Genomic DNA, 24,889 nt, shown 5'->3' with positions numbered 1-24,889 from the left:
GAAAGCTCCAAGAAGTCTTAACGCCCAACTTGATTGCTGTCCTCCTCGGATATCATACAGCTGAAGCAAGATAGGAATAAAAACATATCACTTCGTAGTGACAGTGAAGAACAAGAAATATCACCAAAAGTGTGAATTAGAGGATCTATCTCTTTAGTGGGTGAACTTGGGCCCAGACAGGCAAGCAATGCTTGCATCACAGCATTAGCAGTGAGCACCGTCATTGGTTGTGGAATCTCAAGTCAAGTGCATCCATTGCTTATACAAGTCTCCCCGTGCATTCCAAAGTAATCATTGGTGCCCGCGTGACAACATTAAATAAATTTAGGATATTTAGGCCCATCTTTATAACAGTGAAAATCTGGTGAAAACATATGCCGGCACTCCGGCATCTGCGTAACAGTTTAGCGTGTACAAAAGGAGGGGGGAGAGGAGAGGGGTTCAAGAGGTTAGCATCCCTTCAACTAGCGGGCATCCTTGCACATGCCTATGGTTAGTGAGATACTAAGGCGAAATAAGATCACTAAAACATTTTCTGATATGTTTCATTTGCAAAGCACTATCTGGACTTTTGTGTCGGAAGAATTTTGCTTTCCTGAGCTTTGTGGCTTCAGCTAGAAGAAACGCCCGATTGGCACTTCAAGAATGTAATCTAGCAATATAGCGTAACCTTCTACATTTCTTTGACGTGCCTTTAAAATGAACAGCATTGCATTTGGTATTTTATGAGTACTGAATGGTTTAGGTAGACATCTGTCACAATATTAGTTTTTGTGAACTTAAACAATCATGTTTTAAACATTGTTTCTGCTATACCACTGTTTTCTTTAATTTTTTTACTATCAGTGCATTGTATATTTGAATTTTACTTTTGTCTGCAGTTAGTTAATTGTAATTCTGTATTGTGTACGGTTCCTGATTCATGATATATGTGAAATTGTATTTTTCCGTTTCACTGCTGCCATTTTGTAAATGGGCCCCGGACCCTGTCAAGCTGCTTCAAGGCAGCTTTTTGTCCCGGGCCTTTTTCTCTTGGAGAAATAAAATGAATCTTGAATCTTGAATCATTTAGCAGCACTGAGCGGATTACAGCAATGCTATAATTTTTTCCAGCGCTGTTGCCTACAGCGACAGAAGCTGTTGGCTACGATCCCTACCAATTTCAAGATGCCGCTGTCCAGACCGCGACCTAGTGACATGCCAGCAGACTGCTTAGCTTCGGCACCTCTGCCCATGAGAAAAAAACAGACTTCTGATTCACCAAATTTCAAGACTCACCAATGTCTGGCCAACTCTCAGACATTGCAGTGGAAACCCTTGTGTACCACTGTTGATGCAAACTCGCCCAATTCCACGCTTCCAAATATAGCTCCACTCATTTTCCACACCTTGTGACGCCAAGGCAAATTCGTCCCAATCTGAACTGCTCTCTTCAGCAACGAATGCAAGGTCTCGACATTCCAGCCTTTCAAGTGAACCAGCTGTTGCATTCAGTGCCCCTTGCCACACCAAGACAGACACCGCACACAAAACCAAACTGCTGTGTCCACCGAGTGGCAGAAGGTCACGTGATATCCAGCTTTTAAGTGCACCTACTGCTGTACTAACCACTCCCGTCAGCTCCAAGATGCCCCAAATCATACATTTGTGTTCCTCGCACGACTCAACTAAAACCCAGAAGCCTCCGAGTGCAACCACAGTTGCGCTTGCCACTTCCCAGCATGCCAAGACTCGACTGTCCCAGCCCAGACTGTTGTGTTTGTCCAGCAACTCCGAGCTTCCATACGTGCCCAAACTTTCACTGACCATCTCGTGCCAAGCTGAGGAGCTGCATCATGGCACACCAGAAAGCTGTGTTACTTTAACAACTGTGCCAGGGATGCAGGTATGTACTGCATGCAGGTATGTCCAAGCTTTGTAACTTCCCAGACTGGTCACAGTTATTTACAGCTGTTTGTTCAGATGGGAACTGCTACTGGCTCCCACGTAACCTCAATGCAACAAACCGCTTTAGTTTTCATAACTTAACATCCATGTGTGTTTATCCTCAATATAATGAAGGGTGTTGATAAGCAATTTCAATGTTAATGAAATTGGCCACTGTTTCACAGGAAGACTGAGGCAGTAAGTGGAAGCTGTACCACTGGTGCCAGTGCCCAAATGGTTCAATTGCATGCAGTTTACAGAAGCACTGCACAGGGGGTTTCTTGTTAAAGCTGTCGATACGCCGCACGTAAGGTTGCACAATAAACGCTACAGGGGTTTTCACGTAAAAAACATAAAAGCAGTGTTTTAGCCTATAGCACCACTGTATGTTTTAGGTTGCACAGAAACAGTGAAAGCTCAATGCACAAATGCGTGCAGTACACACAAAAAACAGAGTGCTTACACGATGCTTTGTGTGGTGCAGAGTGGCAGGCACCTCATACAGACAGCAACATACACACTACATGAATGCACACATACATTGTAACAGGACAAGCCCTGGGGCCTCGGCAAACAATATTTTTAACGATGCCGACACCCGAGTTGAGAGGCTTCCTGCCAAGATTATTAATTGTGGGAACAATCAAAATGCCTCTGTACACCGCACGGAAATATAAGCACAGCATGTGATGCATGGTCACGGCTGACAGTGTGCATAATTGGGAAAGAGTGGTGCTGGCCTTGCATGGATAATATCTATAACACGCTTTTCTGAATTGTTCAGGCCCAAATTCAGGGATGGGGTCCTTACATGAGAATACAGTTTTTCCATGAAACAAAGTATCGTTTCTTGAGAAATCAGTATGTTGAAGTTAAGCTCTATTGCTTGTCCTTTGAGTGGATATGATGCCTGAATTGTCATAAGATTTGGGCTTCTGGTGCTAATCATGAAACTATCTACCGCATTGTGGCAAGGTTGAGAAATAATTATGAAGGGCCACCTTAACAGTGGTAGACCCTCCGGTGCTTGGCTCTTGCAACAACTTGTTTTATGGCTTGTTGCTACGACAACCTTAATAATGAATTGTTAGTCGAGTGAAGAAACAGCTGCAGCTGATAGTGCATGAGCACAGGCAGATTACATCACATCTAATACAGAGTTCAACCTATCAATGCAACATAATTAGTTAAATGAACATTCAAATCATCATGGTCTCTGACGTAAAGCAGCAAATGGTTGGAAAGGGCGGTAACTGTTTAGTAAGATTAAATAGGTTATGTTAGCAATAAAAATACTGAAACAGACAGAAACAAGGAAGAGCACTTAGCATTTTTGTGTTTACATGTATGTTTGTTTCAGTATTTTGTGCTAACATGGTTAGGTTAGGCTCTACCCTTAAAGACCATTTTGCAGATGCAACTGTGCACACTAGAAATGACACAGAGACTTCAGAGCACAACATGTTCCAGAAACGATAGTCAAAGACTATTTGAACGTTCGAAGCTGCATATCCCAGGAAACTGAGTGACGGCGCAAAGCCAATTGTATGATGGTGCAAAGCCAGTTGAAGTCAAGTGAACATTCCTGCACCATCAGTGCCTCGAGTTTTGCTTTCTTTGCACTTACTGCCCAAAATTTGTCGCATTTGATTTCACTCATCACCCTATGCACACATTCTATCACACCCTCAAGAGTGACTTGTTGGGTGAGCTCGAACATGGTACAAGGTAGTCGAATGCCAGCAAACGACAAGCAAACCAGAGAAAATCCATGAGAAAGGAACAGAGAAAGAAACAGGAAGGGCGCTGGACTAACTGACTTTATTTTATGAAAATGATGTCTCCTTAAGTCAAACCGAGCATGTGTGACAGCACCAGGGCTGCCCACAACTGCATGCAGCTGCTGAGCAGCAAGTGACCCCACCTTCTCCGCTGCAGACATGTTTCCTCGCCAGCTGACTAATTCGGGCCGAAATTTCACTCCTTTCGTTCTGAGCTGGAGCGTGTCTCGGCGGCTTTTGTGTGGCTGCAGCTGAGGTGCCTTTCCCAGGCTCTAGACATGCTATTTACTTGCATCCCACATGCATCAAATATTTCAGCACATGCAGCAGGGAGCCCACAATATCGCATAAAAGAATGCTCGCTCTTTACTTTCCAGGACTACACACACTCATTATCCATATGTGGCGCCAGGTGTTTCAGTTAAATTGGGCCAAAGTTCAAAAATACTCAAATGCTACGTAGCTGGAGAGAACCAAGGTAATGTTGTTTGCCGTCGCTTGGAGATACACAGACTATTTTTTGCATTCCGCCTAATTAGATAATTACTCATAATTATTTAATCAACTTCACAAATATTATAATTAAATGAAAATTGCAGAGCGACATGAGGAACTCCCGATACAGCTTTCTGTTGCTCAATACATGCTACATAAGAGTTTTTCCGGGCGTGAAAGAAGCCCCCGAATGCAGGCAAAATTGCCGTGCAACTGGCTGCTCGAGGCACTTCGTGTGTATTTGCGGGCTTCCTTCACGCTCAGAAAAACACTTTTAACTTGCACGTATTGATCAACAGAGCTGTATCGGGAGTTTCTCATGTTGCTCTACCATTTTCTCATTGACACTCTTCATCTAATTATATATAATATTTGTGATTAGTTGATTATGACTAATTATCTAATTAGGCGGGATGCAAAAAATTGTCTGAATATCTCCAAGCGACGCAAACTACATTACCTTGGTTCTGTCCAGCTATGTAGCATCTGCACATTTTTACACTTTGGCCCAAGTTAACTGAAACACCCTGTATACTTGCACGACAGCTTATCTATGCCAGCCAATTGGGCGATTGTTCATCCTGAGCAAAGTGCATGCAGACCCTTTTAGTGTTCGACAGTGAAAGGGGCATTTGTTAAAGCATCCTGCCTGTCCTGCCACTGCTCCTTTGTAACTCTCTCAGGCACCTTTGTGAGACGCCAGTCTCGAAGGCTCGAGTGCACCACGAAAAAGAGAACAAGCCTAAGCGACGAACGATCAGTAGGCAGAACATTGCTACCTGCACCGTCCCAAAGAGAGCAAATTGAGTTAAGGAAGAAGGGGGAAAGCAAAGACGGCACTCGTCACACTTTTGTGAAGTCCTGTTCCAACGTTCTTGTGCCAGTATATTTATCAAAAGGTGTCACATTTGCTCCAGAGTGTTTTTAGTTTTGAAGAAGAGGGGTTTCAGGACCACTTTAATATTAAGCCAGTGAGTAAGAATGCTGTCAGGAGCTCAAAGGTGGTACCCCTTGCTTCTTTGCAGGCGATGCAGTGCAAGTCCAACGTATATCAAGTGCATACATTGGGCAGTCAGGCAAAGACTGGACACCGCCATGTCATCAAGGTGAAGGCCAGCACCCAAACTGATGTGGTCACCTGTACCACTACTACACAGACAAAAACTAAGGTCAGTAAACCAGTCATACGGTGCTGTCATGTTTGCAAAAATATTAGGTCATCTTTTTTTTTTTTTTTTTAGGCTTTATACATTTGTAAAAATTGCCTGTGGCAGATAGGGCAATTCTGATCCTTGAACTGGATTGCTCGTGGAGGCAGACAATATTTGCACAACAGATTAAAATGTATAATTGGCTAATTAACAAAAACCCACTAATTCCGTAAGTAATTACTTCACAGCACATACTGCAATTTGCGAATCGGTGCTGGTGAGCCTGCAAGGCATATCCACTAGGAACAAATTCAGAGAATGGCACCAGTTTCGAGACATGCACTTCAGTGCATAAAATGCCGTTTTATGCTTTTAAGCACAGCAATAACTGGAACGCCAGTGTATTTCATTACACACTTTGGGAATGAATAGTATCTCAAAACTGGGGTCATCCTAATAATTAGTTCCAAGTGGATACACCTTGTGAACTCACCAGCTACTAATTTGTAAAGTGCAATATGTGCCATAAAGTAGTCAGTTAAGGACTAATCAGTGAAAATTTTATTAGTTAAGTCAATTACGCATTCCGTTTTCTCATGCAAGTAATGCCCGTATCTTTAAGCAATCCAGTTTAAGGACTTGAATTGTACTACTTGCCGTAGCTAATTTTGACAAATTCTGTACAGTCTCAAAAAAAGTATTTGATATAATTCAAGGAGCGCAATTTTCTTTTTTTTTTTTCAGTTTCAAAATGAGAAAGATCTGTTGCACTTGTCATTTGGCTATATTATTATTTGATCAACTCGGTGATCGTCACTGTGTATGTTTTTGCTAAAAATTGTGTTTTTGTACAAGACCAATCCCTCGTGCTTGCTTAAATATGCTCACAGAGTAAAACAAGTTCAGGATCTGTGGCTGTGCAAGCTACGAACTGTGCGAGTGCTGGCATGTTCCCCGTCTGACCTAACTTTGAGTTGTTGTTCAGTGTCCACTTTAATAGAGATTAAATTGGAAACATGAAAGCAGACTTGATTTGATGTCGAACAAGACTCGGGTGAATTGAACCTCATCAAATTTTTGTCTGCGAAAAACACTTTTATAATTAATTATACCAGGTGTCTTTTTTTTTTTCATTAATGTTGACGGCTTTTGAAGCACCTTTTAGTATTCAAATGCCCACTTTCATACACAGCGCTTTCCTGGCCATCTGACTCCCAGCAATTGCACCATGCAATGTTTTTCATGAAACCACTCCGCTGTCTTGTTTGTCCAACTCTTCAGAGATTAAGGAGCCGAGGGACAAACACGGGCCCCGAATGGTGATTACAAAGAGACGAGACTTCGAAGCAGAAACCACACCATAGGACAACGAGCTAACCTTCAAGCTGGCACCTGCACCTGTTTATCAAGCTGACCTTCCTGCGATTCATGCTTTACGAAGTGTTAAATTATTCTACAATAATATCTACATGCTTTCATGGTTTTCTCTCCAACAGCTTTGGCCATTACCAAGTCAAGGGTGTTCTTTAGCCAAGTTAAGTTTTCAAAAGTAAAATGATGCCTTTTGCACGTGATACAGTGTTGAGCGTGTCTCCGGAGCCATGCGTGCGCTTTTGATTTCGGCAGAACGTCGTCTCTTGAAGACCTGAACAAGCTGGAACAAAGGATTTTAGCTCGCATGTGTGCGTAGAACAGTAATCATGTGCGCTGCCATGCACCGAGGAACACGAGTGCCGCTCGTTACCATGGACATTTTTCTTTACTTCGTAATACACATGGAATAAAGCGCAACAGCCTAATCGTGTATGCACTGCAATTTTAAGCAATAAGCATATGGTACTTAATAATAGCTGACTTAAACACAGTAACCTCGTATGCTACATCCAAAGTACAAAGGCTCCACCATCAGTTCGTGCCACTTACTGGTTTTTGCGACTTTCTTTGCCAACTTAAAATTATTTATTTATTTATTTATTAGTACCTCAAATACCCCTTTTGGGGTTTTACATGAGGGGTGGGCATATCTAGTAGGTTACATTTTCTATGAATGCTTTGAACGATGAATGATTGGATTGGTGCACCGCTTCGGCAGGTAGATGATTCCAGTCTTTCGCTGTCTGTACGAAGAAAAAGTTAAGATGAGCGGCGGTGTGAGCTGGGGGGGGATAAACAGCCTTCGAATGGCTATGACGGGATGAAGTTCGATGCGCAGGTATGATGTCGGTCTGGTGAGGCAACGAGTGATAAAACTTGTAAAAGAGACATAGCCTTGCTGTTTTGCGGCGGTGCTCGAGGGTTGGAAGGTTCACAGATGACTTAAGTTTACTGACGCTCGTGTGGTAAGAGTAGTCGGAGTGAATGAACCTTGCGGCGCGATTCTGTATAGATTCTAGTGCTGTTGCCAGGTTAGATTGGTATGGGTCCCACACTGAGCATGCGTATTCAAGTTTGGGTCGAATGAATGTTAAACATGGTAGTAGTTTTACTGGAGGGAGAACAAGACAAAGATTACGACGCAGGTAACATAGAACACGAATTGGCATCATTGCTAATGTTGCAAATGTGTGAAGACCAACCGAGGTTACTGGATAGGTTAACACCTAGGTACTTATAAGAAGTGACGGCGCATATTTCAGCACCAGCGATAACATATTTAGCTGAAATAAATTATTGGCGACGGTGGAAAGTAAGTAGCGACATTTTCTTGACGTTGAGAGACATTAGCCAGTTATTACACCATGTTTCAATGATGTTAAGGTCGGACTGAAGAGAACGAGAATCAGCGTCGTTAGTAATAGGACGATAGATTACGCAATCATCAGTGAACAAACGAATTTTCGAAGAACAACCTTTCGGTAAGTCGTTAATGTATATTAAGAAGAGTAGTGGTCCTAGGACAGTGCCTTGCGGCACACCGGAGATAACGGGTGATAGATTAGACGAGCATTGGTTAGCAAAAACGAACTGTTGACGGTTAGTCAGAAAGTTGCATACCCATTGGAGAACAAAAGGGTTAAGATTTAGACGCGATAGCTTTAGGAGGAGTCGTTCATGAGGAACCTTGTCGAATGCCTCTTGGAAATCTAGAAAGAGGGCGTCTACAGGTACGTTTTGATCAAGATGTGAGCTTATGTCATTAACGAACAGAGATAGTTAAGTCTCGCAGGACATGCCTTTCTGAAAGCCGTGCTGATTAGGATTGAAAAAATTAGCGGATGTTAGGAACTTTACAAGGCGAAGCATTGATCGCGACAGCAAATTACCAGGCAGCTATACGAAGTATAAGGATAGTAAAGTCAAACCTCGTTAATACGTACCCGCTTAATGCGTAATTGCAGTTTAAACATAGTCGCGAAGATTCCCCCACCCAGCCCCCATTGAACCCCATGTATTGGCTGACCGCTTAAGCCGTAGTTCAGCCCTAAATTTTTTTTATGATGGCATTTGTACAAGCCATTTTAAAGCTCCAAAGCGGCAGCACAATGTCTCATTTGAGTGTTTTGACACCCATTCAACTGCACAGGCACAAAATCGGCAAAATCTCATGTGCACAGACCTTCGATTCTGGAGTTGCGACGCCCGGACGACAGTCGCCAGCGATAGTGAACTTACAATATGGCCACCATGACATATTTCCGGCTCGTACAGCTGTTGCTGATTGCCGCGCAAAAAAGCATGGCCTTTGAGATAAGCTGCCGGTAGGGGGTGCGAATTCGCTGTCGCCGTTACAGCTACTGTATAGGCTCCTTTAGGAGCTCCCTAAAAGGAGCCTATACAGTAACTCTAGTCACCGTCGGAGTAGTAACCGCGCAGAAGCACATTTTATTGTGAAGCGCATTTGTGCCGTCACCGTGGACGTCGCTTTGAAGTTCCGTGTAAAGTCCAAACACGGCAACATCGTCGCCGCGCGCCGTACGCTGTGTGTTTGAGTGAAAGCTTGCGGGGGGGGTCAGCCGCCTCAATCGCGCACGCGCGAGGGAGAAGGGGGGGGGGGGGGGTTCCATGTCACTTTAACCCCGCAAAGCCCAAGCACAACAACACCAGAGAAAATTATAACAGCTTATTCGTCATTATTTCTGGCCATGAAGAGGACATTCGTAGCAGAAAAACATGAAAAGTTAACTGAGTGACAAATTAATTAGTGTGGTAATTAAAGAGTATGATAGGTTAGAATAGCTATCGACAACTGAAACTTTGCTTCAGCATGTCATAAATTATACTATGTGTTTTGCATTTAAGTTTCCTGCACTAAAATGAGCATTTTTGTGGTAGCAAACTCAGTGTATCAAAAATATTAGGTTGGGCATTGTGGGGTTAAATCGGAGCAGAACAGATTGGTGTTTGAAGCACTTCACAACTAAATGGATGAAAATAACTGCTGCTGTTCATATAGTCAAACCTCATTATAACAAAGTCGCATCCCAACACGAAAGTATCTTCGTTGTATCCAATATTCACCAGTAAACATCTTGATATCAGTTAAAAAACTATTGCAATCCAGTTTATGCAAAAGAAACACAGATGCGATGCTTTGATGAGCCAATCTTGATGGCCTGTTGGTAACTTTGTGCCGATACATGGCACATAAGTAAATAAACATGCCCTTGGCATGGTTGGTTAACATGCAGCTGTTTGATTGGTGTGATCATATGAGATCAGCACATTGGCTCACCGACTCCGGGCCAGCCAAGTCAGGCTACTGGCCAAGACAAAATGTGCCTACATTCAAAATCTGTCCCCCCCCCCCCCCCTTCCCTTCCTTGTCTCTCCATAGCTACTGAGCGAACAAATATTTCCTTCACTGTAACTAACAGCTGATCATCTCTGATCCTGCATTTTCAGTTTTATTATAGCAGTAAAATGCACACTGCCAACCAAATTTTAAATTTACTTTGTTACGAGGGGTGCCTGAAACGTTCGCAGCCCACCCGTGAAATCTTTTTCGCGTGGTCTTGTTTTGCAATGCAATATGTTGTTCAGTTATTTGAATTGTCTCATGAGCAATCTGGATTTATTTTGATTTTTTTTGGTTTTAAGTACAGCGGTTTAAAGCAAGGTCGTGAAGCTGAAGTATGGAAATGGAGAAATTCGCAAAGCGAGCAGTCATTCAATACCTTTTGAAAAAAGAACTGGCACCACAAGAAATTCACAAGGAAGTGCTGGAGACATTAGGGGACAATACTCCTTCTTATGCTATGGTGAAAAAAGTGGATGGCTGATTTTAAACGAGGCCAGATATCAATTGAAGATGCTGCGCGCAGTGGTCGTCCCTCAACAGCATGCACAGATGAAAATGTCCAAAAAGTGCAAGACATTGTAATGGCTGATCGACATGTCACACAGCGGCACGTTGCAGAATGTGTGGGCATATCAGTGGAGAGGGTTGGCCACATCCTAACACAACTCCTGAACATGCACAAACAGACTTTTGACATTAGAGAACTTCACTCTGCAGAAAATCTACAACTGTTTGAAGCTGATATTAATATTTTTTCTGCAGAGATTCGTTACAATGGATGAAACTTGGGTGCATCACTTTCGTCACGAGTCAAAAGAAACCCCGAAACAGTGGAAGCATCCCACCTCCCCCCACCCCAAAAAGGCAAAGGTGATTCCATCTGCTGGCAAGGTTATGGCATCAGTGTTCTGGGATTGCAAGGGTGTCATTCTCGTGGAATTCCTCCCGAAAGGTCAAGCCATCAACAGTGAATACTATGCAGCTCAGATTCGCCGTCTAAGGTCGGCAATTAAGGAAAAACGGCGAGGGATGCTCCAGAAAGGGGTGCTGTTTCACCAGGGCAATGCGCCAGTTCACAAATCGGCTGTTGCTGCAATTCACTCCTGTGGTTTCCAACTGCTTCAGCACCGGCCCTATTCCCCTGATTTCGTTCGCTCGGACTACCAGCCTATTGCCACAGATGAAAAAGCACCTTGGTGGAAGTCGTTTTCCTTCTGATGAAACCGTCATGGACGACGTAAAAGGCTTTTTGGAGGAGCAGGACGAAACGTTCTACCAAAGTGGAATAATGAAACTCCAAGAGCGATGGCATACATGTGTAGCCCTCAAGGGAGACTATGTTGATAACTGACTGCAAAATTTCGACCCACGATCACTACGTCCGGGTCAGGCCACAAACTTTTCAGGCGCCCCTCGTATATACGATAATTGGTTACATTCGTGTTACACAACTGCTCTATTAACGCATTTTGCAGTACCCAGATTATGATTGACTAGTAAAACAAATTTGTATGGAACAGTTTATAGAATCTGGACCGCAAAACTAGCAGGGAAAGCATAAACACTCACCGTGTGAGCCCCTGTGGATACTTGGGTCATTCTGCAGAGCAACAATCTTTGACCTGAGAAAGAAATATAGTATATACATGCATATATAACCTGCAGAATGCCATGCTTATGTTATACAGTGTATATATAAATCGCCAAAAAAAAAGAAAAAAACTTAGCTGATCTGAAAGCTCTACGATTACTATATCAGAGTGATGGAAAGAAGAATGTTATGCTTAATCGGGCCCTACAACACGTCTGAGAAAGCATGCTGGGTGGCAGTGATATAACCATCATAATGTGGCAATTTTGTGCACTTGGCACAGCGGACACAATGCCGATCTGCGGCACTATGATCAGTGGATAAAAATGTAGCGTGTGATTTATGTTCACATGATATTGTGAGCACTGCTAAAAACTACGACATTATTTTACAGTGATTTTCATCATGCCTAATTATCGTGATAGGCACACAGGTGTTTTAACTATGGAAATAATGCCATCAACACAAGCACATGGTGCCCTCAACTTCCACCTCGCGGAAGCTGTTGTAACCATAAAAATAATGCCACCAACAAGCTGAGCAGGCTTGGACACCATGGTGTGCTAACTTCCGTGATGTAACACCAAAGCTGTGTACATATGTGCTGCTATTGAGCACCGCAGTTCTAAGTCATGGGAGAATGAAACATGGCATCCAGAGCTGCTAAAGTTCAAGTCAAGGGTAAATCCAGTATTGCTTGTATTTCAAGCTTATGCTACTAATAACTTGGGTTTATGTGCATTATCAGAATTAATTTTCCTCTCAGATTTTTGACAGGCTGAGAATAGGACTAGAGCAAAAATGGTGGCCTTAAAAAGGTGTTGCAGGGCCCATTTAAAGCTGAGAGTGAGAAAGAAAGAAAAAATGCAGTGTAGACCAAATGCAAGTACTAGTCTATATTATTCTGCTTGAAGTTAAAAAGAAGAAGTGGTGCTGGGCAGGTTATACATAGAACAGAGAATACAAGTGTTCCGTAAATAGGAGTGCCAGGTATACAAAATTCCTTCAGCTATACTGATGACTCTCTCGCATTTATATTTCACACAGAGGCAGCATTTTGTGGTAGATTTAGTTTCATACCACGTTTGTAGGCATTACTTGCCTGTCTTGTCCCCAGTAAATCTGAAGTGTGCATTGTCTCGGCTGCGTCACTCAAAAGATTTCGATTTTCGCTGCAACAAAACGGTAACGCCATCTGTCACAGCTATGGCAAAACAGCAGTCGCTGTAGCTGTCACAGATGGTGCCACAATTCTGCTGCAGCAAAATTGACATTTGCCATCGTTCATTTAGTTTCATCAGTAATTACAAGAAAATGCTGTCAGCGTTAAGCAATGACAGTGATTGCTCTTAAGTTGCTTGTTTCTTATGAAACTAGTGTTACAGGTCTAAGTGACTGTCCAGCCTGGGCCACACAGAAATTAGGGCAAGCCAAAGCACTCCCAAATGCACACATACAGTCAAATCGCAATTTCAAACCCCCTTCAAATTAGCAGAAACTGTCCACACCGGCACGCATACCTTGCCGTCCAAAACAGCCGGGTCAGCTGGGTGCGGGAAAACTGGGTGCGGCATACTGGCTGGCCACACAGTTGGACGTAGGGCACGTCAGCCGGTATGTGGCACCCAACCGCTTGCGGACGCACACCAGCGGCACAGTCGAAGAGGATGCCAACATCTGCATCGGTCAGCTCTGTGGAATGCCAAATCAATCGCAGTTGCATCAACAGCAATATCCTGGCCTTAAGCCAGATAGGTACTAGAGTGCCTCGCAGAAGCAACGATGGCTTCGGCAGGCCTGATTGTATTTCGTTTCCTTTCTAACTTTTTGCAATTAAGTACTGTTATTTTTATTGCTGGACCACATCTCAACGCTTTGAAGTGAGGAATGCAAAAAGAAAAAAAAAATTGCGTAGTTCTGTACAATGCACACTAGTTCACAGAGAAATAGCTGAAGATATGTTTTGTTAAGTGGATTTATGCACATGTTAAACTGCCACTGCTCTTACACTCGATACACTCGGCTGGCACGAGCATTTCATGTTGAGTCATGACGAAATCGCCGATGATGACAACCATAGTGCTATGGCAAGGCTCAGCACAGGGCTGCATCGTTCAAAATCATCGTGGCAATGGGTAGGTAAGTACTATGCGAAAGAAAATGTGAAACTTGTCGATATTAAGGGCTGTAATACAAGGCACAGACGGCCATGCCAAAAGACTAGCCAAGTAAAAGAAATTTCTGAAAGTCACAAAAAGGAAAAAAAAAAAAAAAGGTTCCAACACAAGGCGTTGCTTCCACAAATATGCATATCTACATTGCAGAACTGTCGGCTTGTAAAGAATGTACTACCCATGACGCGCATGTGCTCAAATAAGTCAGAAGCTTGCCTCCAAGTGCTTCACACCAGGTTGGTAACTTAGTAATAAAGGAGTAAAACTTAACTAGCTTTTGGTTACCTTAACAACAACTTCGCCTTTTTGTAGTAAATTGCTCTGGTAAAATTTCTCGAAGGTCCTTGGATAATTTTAATGCCCTTTCCCTCATTTTATCCCAAGGGAAACGTGCCACAATTTGTTGCTGCTTCGAAAATCATAAAGAGCTTATTAGCCACCTGGTTGCATCAAAGGTGCTTTCCTAGACAAAGCAAAACTCTTGAAATCTGATACCATTTTAAGCAATCGGGGGTTATTTTGCTTTTTCACATTCCAGCCAAGGCTCACCACCCCAGGAGGTAACTGAAAGCTATAGTTAAAGAAAATAATAAGCTATATGTCTAGGAACAATTAAAACACAAAAAAAGACAAGATTCGGAGCAAGTCATAGTCACCATCATTTATGTCTTCTCGTTAAAGAGTGAGCATTTTGGGTGTTGGTAAACTTTTTTTTTTCTCCCCTACAATTTCACCATGTCCCAACATGGTGAAATTGTAGGGGAGAAAAAAAAAAGTTTACCAACACCACTTTGCATTCTCCCCTGCTTCTACTTGATCACACATGCCAAAGACTGCATGAGAGAGAAAAAGCTATTGCTTTGAATAAAACAGATACAAGACCAAAGAAATGGATACAAACAGAGGTAAACATGTTGGCATGGCACGGCAGCAGCGACTGGTGAATTATTCTCTCAGAGCTGCCTACTCAAATCAGACCAGCGTTGCACAACACTTTTTTTTTTTCTTTCATGTTTTCTCAACATTTGTTCAGAACCAATGCTTAATTGTGTTAGCAGGGAAAATTGTAACAGGCGGTGTCTAAACCCACGCCCCAGTGATGGCTCTCTCTTGATAACGAAAACAGATCTCGAAGGCTAAGATTCTTTTTTGACTGCATGCGCCAGAAGCCATAGGTGGAGTCCAAATCCACCCCGCAGTGTTGGTTACTTCTGAGTTCACAGAAGCAGGTCTTGAAAGCAATGATTTTACAGGCTGCATGCGCCAGAAACGACTGTGGAGCTGGAAACACGTTACAGATGCCATGTCTTAGATACCACCTATTGAAGATTATCACTTATCAATTTTTCTTGCACCCAAACTGTGGCAGCAAAGATGAGCAATAGATATAATGTCACGAAATTTCCTTACAGATATTCACCCTATCTAAGCTTGAAATTTTGTTCACTTTAACCAGGCACAGTGGCTCAGTGACCATGGTGTTCTGCTGATGAGAACAAGGTTGTGGTTTTCATTCCCAACCACAGCAGCTGTATTTCAATGTGGACGAAATGCAAACAGCGCTTGTGTGCTTGATTTTAGGTGCACGTTAAAGAACTCGAGGTGGTTGAAATTAATCTAGAGCCCTCCACTGTGGTGTACTTTATAACCCGCTGTGCAGTTTCGGGAGATAGAGCTCCGCAATTTAATAACACATTTAAGTACAGGCAAACTGCTTCTTTTCTTGAATAACCAACCATCCTACCTTTGGCAGGTCAGTGCCAGGAAGTGTGACATCACTTGAATAAAAAATCAGAACTGCGTCTAATGTTCCAAAGTAACACACGGGCAATGAGGGACACCATAGTGGGAGGTCTCTATTGATTTTGATTGCCTAGGGCTCTTTAATGCACATCTAAATCTTAGTACACAGGTATTTCTGCATTGTCCCCGCAAGAAATGTGGCCACTGTAACTGGGAATTGATCCCCCTCCATCGTCTTCAGCAATAAAATGTCATAAACAGTGCAGAATGCCACCGTGGCATGTGTGCGATCATCAGAGTGTCTCTAAGAACCTGAAGGTTGGGCTGCCACTTGTGTCTATAACATACAGCCTATAACAGTCACACGCACAGATCAAAAGTGCTTGCATCCACAGCACAAGAAGCACAAACTGACAGTGTTCAACTTTCTCGAGCAACACTGGCAACTAGAGATGAGAGAGTTCTGGACAAGTCCTGACCACCTCACGTTCTTTAAAGGGACACTAAAGATTATAGACAAGTCCAGCTGTATTAGAAAACCATGCAAAATATGAAAAGTGGCCAGTGTTGCTCTCCACGGAGGCTTGGTATGTCAGAAAAGATGCAGAAACGAAAGACAGGTTGAGAGATCACCCTGATCACACTAGCGTGCCGTGATGAGGTCACAAATTTTGACAGCATTTACACAGATGCAGGTCATTTTTAATTCGTAAACATTGCCCCCATTGCATTCTGAAAGAACCAAAGAGTCAGCCTAATGTGTTTCGAGGCCAAAACGGTCTTAATGTGAGCGAGCGCTTTGAAATCTGTGACATCACAATGACGTGTTGGCATTGTGGTTTCAGCGCGAAACTCGAAAAAGGTGTTTCACAGATGACAGGGCAAGTGATGACATGGAACAGGACAGATGCTTTCAATTGATTTTGTATTTATGTATCAACTTGTTTCATAAATATCAACTGATAGTCAACACATCCATCTTATTTACCATGTTGAATGGAGGTCAACTAGCCGAACTTCGAACTCTTGTGGAGAGATTTTCAGTGTGAAAATAACACAGGTAGATCTCCGCAATTACCTTCATCCATTATTTTTTTGCTGGCTTATCCAATCAATGTACACTTTAAGTGCTATCACTGAAAGAGATGTATCGCTTATGGGGGATGCAAGCCAGTTACTGATTAGCCTATAGATTCTTTTCTGTTACCATTAAAACATGTCACTGCAATAGCAACATTTCTTCGCAATACATTGTTGGCAATTCAGCACAGTGGAACTACAAAGTAAACACATAAGAGTATAAGAGCACAGACTGAAATAGCTGAAGCCAGCATAATCTGAGTTAGAGTAAGCCTTTTCAGCTTCCATGGATGTGTACGCTGCGAGATCACATTGTGTAGGGATAAGGACTCGTCACACCGTTACCATGGTCTGGGACAGATAGCCTAGTGGAACTCATAAACAAGTAAGACAATCTTCAACTGATCATTCAGTCTCCTGGTCACAACCCCAAGATTTGAACACTGGCAAACTGAAAGTGATGAAACCAGTTCAGGAAGAGACTGGCTTTAAAATGACAACAGCAACGAAATATTGGACTGCTCAATATGTGTAGTTTAAGCAGGTGTAGATACAAAGCAACCTCCATGCAAAATTTTGTTTGAAATATGAGTGGAGGCGTCACTGAAAGTTAAGAAAAAATAGACATTTTTAATATCAAAATTGAAAAAAAAAATGCTGCCATTACCACTCATTGAAGATGACACAGAACGCATAACATTGAGGACGAGTGCGGTGCCATTAACTCCGAGGCTAGATGGTGCCCACGGCTTACTGGAAGTCTCAAGGACATGTTCTGCAATATGCATCTATACACTAACCACCATGTGTCAGCATTATTCACAAAGGTGCTATTTTAAGGCTGTTAATAAAAAAATAAGGCAATTATCAGCCCTGCAGCTACAGCAAGATTGCTTCAATAATAGGGTATATACATTTGTAGCAAACTTAGTCAAAGCAAAATTTTGTTGCAGTTTAACACTCCATTCGGCGTGGAAACATTTTAAATTTAAAACGTCTCCTTCGTCACACACGAACTCAACTCTTCCACACCTAGCAATGACTCCTCATTACTAGCGACAAGCTCCTCTCGCTGACAGTTCCTTTACCAAGGGTTTCAATAACTATTTATTGTTGAAAAATTCATACAAGAGGCAAAAAGACAGACAGAAACTATGACCTCTAAATTGCATTGTCTTAGGGCACTGATTTGTGTGTAGGTGCCCACGATATGCCAAATGCAAAATGCGTCTCAGTTTGTCTGATGCTCTAGAAAATGTGTACTTGTCATTTGCATGACAGTGAAATAAGAGATTTGCATTTTTATTGAAATATTCTGGTTCTGATGATGAATGATTTTCAGATTTGTCCACAAAGGACAAGAATCAATGTGAGAAATCATGTCTCCTCCATGATTCTGTATTACCAGGGAGTTATTTTCGGTGCCAAATAATAAGAGGACTTGGTACAGAAGCCTTGCAATGAAAGCATAAAACCACGCTTTAGAATAAAGAAATAATAAGGCATGGAACAAATGCCTAATTATATAATCGCTGAAAACAGCTCAACACATGCATCGATTCCACCTTGATGTCATGAGCTCAATACATATTGCAGTGATCCTAGCTTGTGATTGCATTTTATAACAAACAACTGGTGCAGTAATCAACTGGTAGCTGAACAAGGAAAGCTTCAGCCTGACGCCAATGTTCTGACAATCAGACCTGTCTTCTTCAGGGCAACAAATGCTTTATTTGGCAGCGTTCGATAGCTCGTACTGCCTGCCCCCCCTCCCTCCCCCACCACTACCACCACCAAACGGGAAACGAGAATTTAGAGTACGACAAGGGTTTCGCGAGAGAAGTCAAACTGTTCAAAAGAAAGAGTAATGTGACGGCTGGAAGAAGACATTGCTGCAAGTTCTCCCACGAAGTAGGGGAGACAAAAATGGAAAAGAGTCTTTCCGGTGGGCTTTCATTACCCAGAAAACAGCAAGCAAGATAAGATAAGCCTTTGATAACTACCTTGACGTAGTGGTCGGGTCACACTGTGTCGCTGAAAGCATCAAGCTATTTTCTGTGCTTCTAAACTAGTCCTTCCCCATCTGCCTGACCTGATTCTACATTCGCCACTGTTATAAGCCTAAATATGAGGTACCCTCGACAAATAGCATTATTTCTCCCCTGTTGCTTCACTCCAAGCACATAAAGCTCACCATCCCTTTCTTTTGTTAGGCAGTGGCTCCTCTTATGTTACCAGGTGCACAAAGAAGCAGAATGGAGAAGAAAAAGAGTAGTCTGGTAGGACAGAAAACGGTTCCCACGGCATACCTGCCAATCTGTGATCTTTATAATTCGTAAAAATTGTATGGACACAACACCAGGGAGCACGGAGATAATAGCATGCAGTTTTCCTGAAGCTTGCCCTCAGCACGTTCCTTTTGTAGAATACAAACACACTTTAATAACGATGATTTAGCTTCAGACACAGCATACAAGCAGCAGCAGACTTGGAACAGCAGAGACTTGCAATCAGCACATTGACTTTTTTAGCAACATTGGTGTTGCCGATTTCACCTGTTTCAGAAACTTGTCTGTAACAGTTTGCTCAAAGCAAATACCCCTCTGGCATCCTTTCACCATCAGAAGACTTCTAACAACACATTCAGAGATTGATGAGCAAAACGTTTTCACAAACAGAATTTATTTTTCGTAAAGCTTGATGCAATGTTCGTGAAATCATAAACAAGCCCAAAGTCATAAAGCTTATATGCCTTTTGTGAGAGTTGGCAGCAATTTACTTGGCTTTCAGTAGCAAGGTGTTGCCAAGACCACTACATGCGCTGTAGTGAGCTCTATAATAGGGTTCCTCATGGTATGCTTGAACGGTTTCAGCATGCTTTAAAGGAGCAAAAAGAAAAAGCTGTCGGTTTGTGTAACATCCTGGAGAAATGCTGCACTGAAAGAAGAGTGTACTGTTGACAGTTTTACAGAAAAGTCACCCTGATTTCTCTTGAAGGGCTTGCAGAGTCCGTTAAAGGAGTCAAAAGAGCAGTGAGTAAGTAAGTGTAACATCCATGTGAAATGCTGCAGCAAAACAAAACTTTTGTTAAGTCAGATAAATTAAGGAAGTTACACAAGTCACGCCAACAGGGAATTGAGCACTCACGAAGCAACCAGGGTGAGTAAAACAAGAATTATTCACAGTGAGTTAAAATGTGCAAGGTTCATACCAGATGGCAGAGAACCAACAGTGCTATGCACGTTCACGGAGAAAACGTGACTTGTCAATTTTTCTTCTGTTGAAAAGGGTACCGAAAAGGATTAGTAATTACTGGTAAATGAGGTAAATTAGAATCTGTGTAGGTAAATGTCCTAATACATATAAATAATTTTAATTTGAATGCATTCTAGCAATGCAGACATGCACTGCAGTACACAATCCCACACCATAGAGCAGCACTGCGGCTTGGAACTTACTAAGGCATGAAAGCAAGTAACCAATAAGGTTGCGGAAACCTGTATGCAGGATGAGGCCAAGTAGCATCACAGCATTGTTTGCAATTACTTGAATCCAGTGCTTAAAAAACAATTATTCATTTATGCAAACACCCAGATTGTGGTGTATCGAACTGCAGTGATATCTAAACTATCTGTGTTATACAAGTACCAAAGGGGGAAGTGTTTGCGGTTATACGAAACAATGCGCACCTTGGAGGCCTTGATCATGAGTTTGCTCAAGGAACAGCAGTCAACGCAGTGTGAATATCATTTTGGATGAGAAAAGACCTTAGTGTCATCAATGAAGGCCATATACTTCGATCATGGTGTGATTAATTTTAGTCATAAACAAAAATTAGACAAAATGAAGTGTGAAATGTTTATGAAGCACAATCTGATACATGAATCATATCTGTGCAATCATCAGACCAATAGCAAGAATGTTTCATGCAGGCCATTTTGGAACAGCTTTAGAAAAAGCAGTGAGCAATTAGGTACCAGGCCAAATGCTTTGGGAAAGTCAAAACAAACAGTGCCCTGTTGATTTCTGGCATGAAGAACAGCTGCAATGTATATGGAAGTACTGCAGCTGTAAGCATCGTTTCTGAGGAAAAATAGGAATACAAAAAAGGAGTTGAAGCTCCAACTCCATTAGATTTATATCTGTACCCTCAACTGTCCAAAGACTTTACATAGAATAGGGCCAAGAACAAATATATGCATTTGTGGCTGACTTGAAGTTTTTGAAACAAGTGACAGAAACGATGGGTGCAGGGTTGAAAGAGAATGAGACGGGCCTGTAATAGGCTACAAAAGACAGACCTATGTATAGCAACAAGAGAGGTCCCATTTATTTCTAAGTCTGTTAGCACAGCGATCCGCAACATGTAACAGAAACTGCATCTGTAAACAATGTGATGCCATATCAACACAGAAGCGTTAACAGACGGAATACCTGTGTATGGATGACAGATCTACTTCAACGGTAGAGAAAGAAGGCAAAGCAATATCGCAGGAGAAGAATTCTAGATATGCAATCAGTCTTGAAAACATGCAACGTTAAATGAAATATGAACAAACACAATAATCACAACCTGCAATTCCACCCATTGGAAAAAAGTAGGAAGCACATGGGTTACATTTAAAAACATGTTTGTTTCCAAATGCTTGCTGAAAATTACAGCTAAATGCACTGCAGCTCAGATGTGCCAGCGTGTGTCTTTAAGAAATTTACAAAACTGACACCAGGACAAGAGGTTTGTCAAAATTTATGTTTTTGATATTAGTGCAGAAAAAAGTCAATGTCTTGACACACATATTTAATATGCTGGTCTACGTAATATTGATATTCAAAGTAATTAGCACAAATATATGGCCGAATTGTCTGCATCACGCCGTATTACACTAATGGCCAATTACCACTGGTTGGTAGAGCAGAAGGTAGCACACAAGGGTAGCTGTTTCAACAAATGAGGAAACAAACACATATGCACATTGCACCTTGTAAATGCACCCATCTTCTTCCATCTGTCGACTCGATGCCCATAGTTAGCACTTATGTTTACAACAGCAGGCTTTAGTCTCCACACAAATGATAGGCAAGGGAACTGATTAAGCCACAGCCACCGTACTTAAAAAGACACTAAAGAGAAAAATAATTGTATATGTATCAGCACATTACCACTCCACAAAACCAAGGCCATACATTTAGTCATGATCAAGACTCTTGCCATGAGAAGAGGCTTTGCGTGTCAGAAAAAGAGAAAAGAAATGAAAAATAAAAATGAAATGAAAGACGGGTGGCGCCACTGCCTTGAATTTCCTGCACCAGCTCACCATGATGTCATAGATTTTGACAGTGTCTGCTCGTGCCTGGTAAATATTTTTATGGGTAATGTATTCAAATAAAGAGCAATGACTGAAATTAGCAATTTTCAAGGGCTTTTACTGTAGCACAAAGGCCAAACATGAGAAGACATTTTGAGATGCATGACATATCCCCCTGACGTACACAAGCGCTTTTGCGTGAATGAAAAGGGAACATTGAACTTCATCCTCTCATCTAATAATCAAGCTATTGCCGTGAAATTAACACAAATAGAGTTTTCAAAGAATGCTTAATCATGTCCAAGTTGACTTAATGTTTGCGTTAAAGTAAGTGATGGCAAGTGCAGTGTAAAAATCTGCCAACACAACCTTGAAAGTTATTGCACAACAGAACTTTTCTTTCACCTCTCTTGCAAAAACCTAGAAGGTTGGTGAGAATTGATGACCTTTATAGTGTCTACGCAGTTTGCAGCAGCTCAATAAAAATTTTGTACTACATACTAAGGTCAGGGAGGACAAATCAAGCGGGTCGTGAAGCACCTCAAGTTCGCAAGATGTGATCACTACTTGTAAACAAGCATGTCCATCAGCAACTGCAAAGAGCAACAGCTGCCCTTCTGTTCTCAGTCATGAAATCTGCACATAAGTATGGCCATGACAATGTCTTGTCACAGCTTTGAAGGTAGAAAAAAAAACTCAAAATAAATTGATGACAAAACGACTAAGAGAATAATTAGTAGTTTAATGATTTGAAAATGTAGAGAGGTCGGCCGGAAAATGGAGCATCTGGCCTGCTACTCTACATAAAGGAAGGGGAACAGGGGAAGAAAGAGGGTCACAATGAGGGATGATAATGGGAGGAACTAGGTGAAAGGACACATTGCATAAATGTTATCACAAGCGTGAGTCCAGACCCGTGTCACCTAAGAAACGTGAAAAAGCACGCATTGCCTCTATCGTCTGCCAACTCTGGCCATGCGCCTAGCAAGAGGTCCTCCGACAATGGTCTATTGTATAAATGCCTCAAGGTAGCTGCCAGTGTCAGTCTTTCACGCGCATACTCAGGGCACACCACGAGCACATGGTCTATAGTCTCTATAACACCACACACTGAACAGTCCGGGGAGTCTGTCCGTCCAATGATGTGCAAGTATTTGCGTGTGAAAGCAACGCCTAATCACAGTCTTTGTATCAGGCATGTATGAGGGCGTGGAATTCCATGCAGAACAGGAAATTGCATATCGGGATCAAGCCTTTTAAGGAGGACATGACAAGCGTCTGGCTGGGCCCAGTATGTTTTCGTCGTATTCCTCATTAATTTCAACAGGAGGCATGTGATGTCCGGTCCAGAGAATACCACTACAGTTCGCAGGTCATTGCTGAGGGCGCGCCTTGCTTCAGCATCACCCATCTCATTACCATTGAGCCCACAGTGTCCCGGGATCCATTGGAACACTATACAGTGGTGTTTTTCTTGGGCGCATGAAAGTAGCTCGGTGATCTGCAGTGCCAGAACCTGATATGCAATGTGGCGCAGGAAGCATCCCCAAATTTGCAGCGCAGGTTTTGAGTCCGTGAAAATGCACCACTCTTGAGGTCTTTCCCCGCAGATGTCGCGAATCGCTTCCCGAATAGCCACAAGCTCTGCAGCGGTTAATGTTGAATTATGATCTAGAATGAAACCTCAAGCCATCTGCTGCGCTGGTATCACCACAGCTGCTGTCGATGCCTTTGGTGACACGGGTCCGTCCGTGTAAACGTGAACATAGGTCTGGTATTCTGACCAGATGTATGCCAGAGCAAATTGGTGTAGTCTGCTAATGGGAACGAATGATTTCTTTAGTATGCCGGGGACATGCACGCATACCGAAGGTTGAATCATCACCCATGGGAGTGATGATTCAACCCACGGGGGTTTGACGGAGTGATATGGAAGGGCATAGCCTGATGTTATGTGGGGTAGATGGCAGTGGAGTGCACTTGTGAAACTGCTGTCCGGCCGCCCATGTAGAACCGACGTCAATGGACGGCAATGGTGTCGTGTAAGTAAGCGCAGATATACACGAAGTGGTTCGTGGGACAGGTATACCGATAATGGGCATACGCGGGCTTCCTCAATTGTGCCTTCGTTGGAGACACGCCGTGGCAAGCGGAGCCATATTTTGAGTGCCCGCGCTTGAACGCTCTCTAATGTCCGTAAGCAGGAAATACTCAAGTTTGAGAGTATCGGGAGGCTGTATCAAATGTAGCCTACAAATAGAGACTAATAAAGTCGTAGTAAGGAGCCTTCCGTGGGGCCCCATTTCATGCCTGTTACGAAGCGAAGAACATGGCAAAACAGATTAAGTTCTTGTTTCAACATATTTACATGCTTCGACTATGACAAACCGCGGTCAATGATAATACGCAAGAATCTGTGGTGGGAGACATAAGGTATTATAACACCGTTAATGGAGATCGGATAGCGGCAGACGGATTTGCGCGTGAATGCAACCGCAGCACATTTCTCAACAGCTAAGAGCAAACCCTGACACTGTATGTATAGTGAAGTAGATGACACAGCACGTTGTAATCTCGCACGTAGTTGTAGGCATGTTGTACCAGAAGCCCAGATGCAGATGTCATCTGCATTTGCACTGATGTGGATGTGAGCTGGAAGTTCGCTCACCAGGCCCATCAGTGCCACATTAAATAATGTTGGGCTGAGAACTCCTCCCTGAGGAACTCCACGGCATACCTGATGACGATTAGTCTCTCTGTCAGGCGTGGACATGTAAACGAAACGGCCACTGAGGTAGCTCACAATCCACAGGTAGAGCCGGCCGCCAATGCCCAAGTCATCTAGGGCATCGAGAATGGCTTCATGAAGGATGTTGTCGTAGGCCCCTTTGATGTCTAAGAAGA

The 24,889-nt window shown here is 42.7% G+C and overlaps 2 protein-coding genes across 3 annotated transcripts in view; one reads left to right on the top strand and one right to left on the bottom strand.

Annotated features, from left to right (window-relative positions):
- Window positions 1-24,889, bottom strand: part of LOC119462352 (protein MMS22-like) — a 151,998-nt gene that overhangs the window by 125,408 nt on the left and 1,701 nt on the right. The window contains exons 3-4 of the mRNA XM_049672947.1: window positions 13,203-13,374; window positions 11,661-11,713 (exon numbers count right to left, since the gene is read on the bottom strand). Of these exons, the coding sequence (XP_049528904.1) occupies window positions 11,661-11,713; window positions 13,203-13,374 (225 nt within the window). The remainder of the gene's footprint in view (window positions 1-11,660; window positions 11,714-13,202; window positions 13,375-24,889) is intronic.
- Window positions 1,118-7,098, top strand: LOC119461624 (uncharacterized). 2 transcript variants are annotated; one of them, XM_049671778.1, is made up of 3 exons: window positions 1,118-1,885; window positions 5,228-5,308; window positions 6,635-7,098. In XM_049671778.1, the coding sequence occupies exons 1-3, from the start codon at window positions 1,628-1,630 to the stop codon at window positions 6,674-6,676; spliced, it is 381 nt and encodes a 126-aa protein (XP_049527735.1). In that variant the 5' UTR covers window positions 1,118-1,627; the 3' UTR covers window positions 6,677-7,098. The 2 variants fall into 2 exon arrangements, with proteins under 2 accessions (XP_049527735.1, XP_037578914.1); XM_037722986.2 differs by having other exon boundaries at window positions 5,228-5,371.

Source organism: Dermacentor silvarum, chromosome 8 (assembly GCF_013339745.2).
Source record: "Dermacentor silvarum isolate Dsil-2018 chromosome 8, BIME_Dsil_1.4, whole genome shotgun sequence".
Classification (NCBI taxonomy): Eukaryota; Metazoa; Arthropoda; class Arachnida; order Ixodida; family Ixodidae; genus Dermacentor; species Dermacentor silvarum.
Note: the sequence above shows the minus strand (reverse complement) of the source record. Positions and strands in the feature narration are given on the sequence as shown.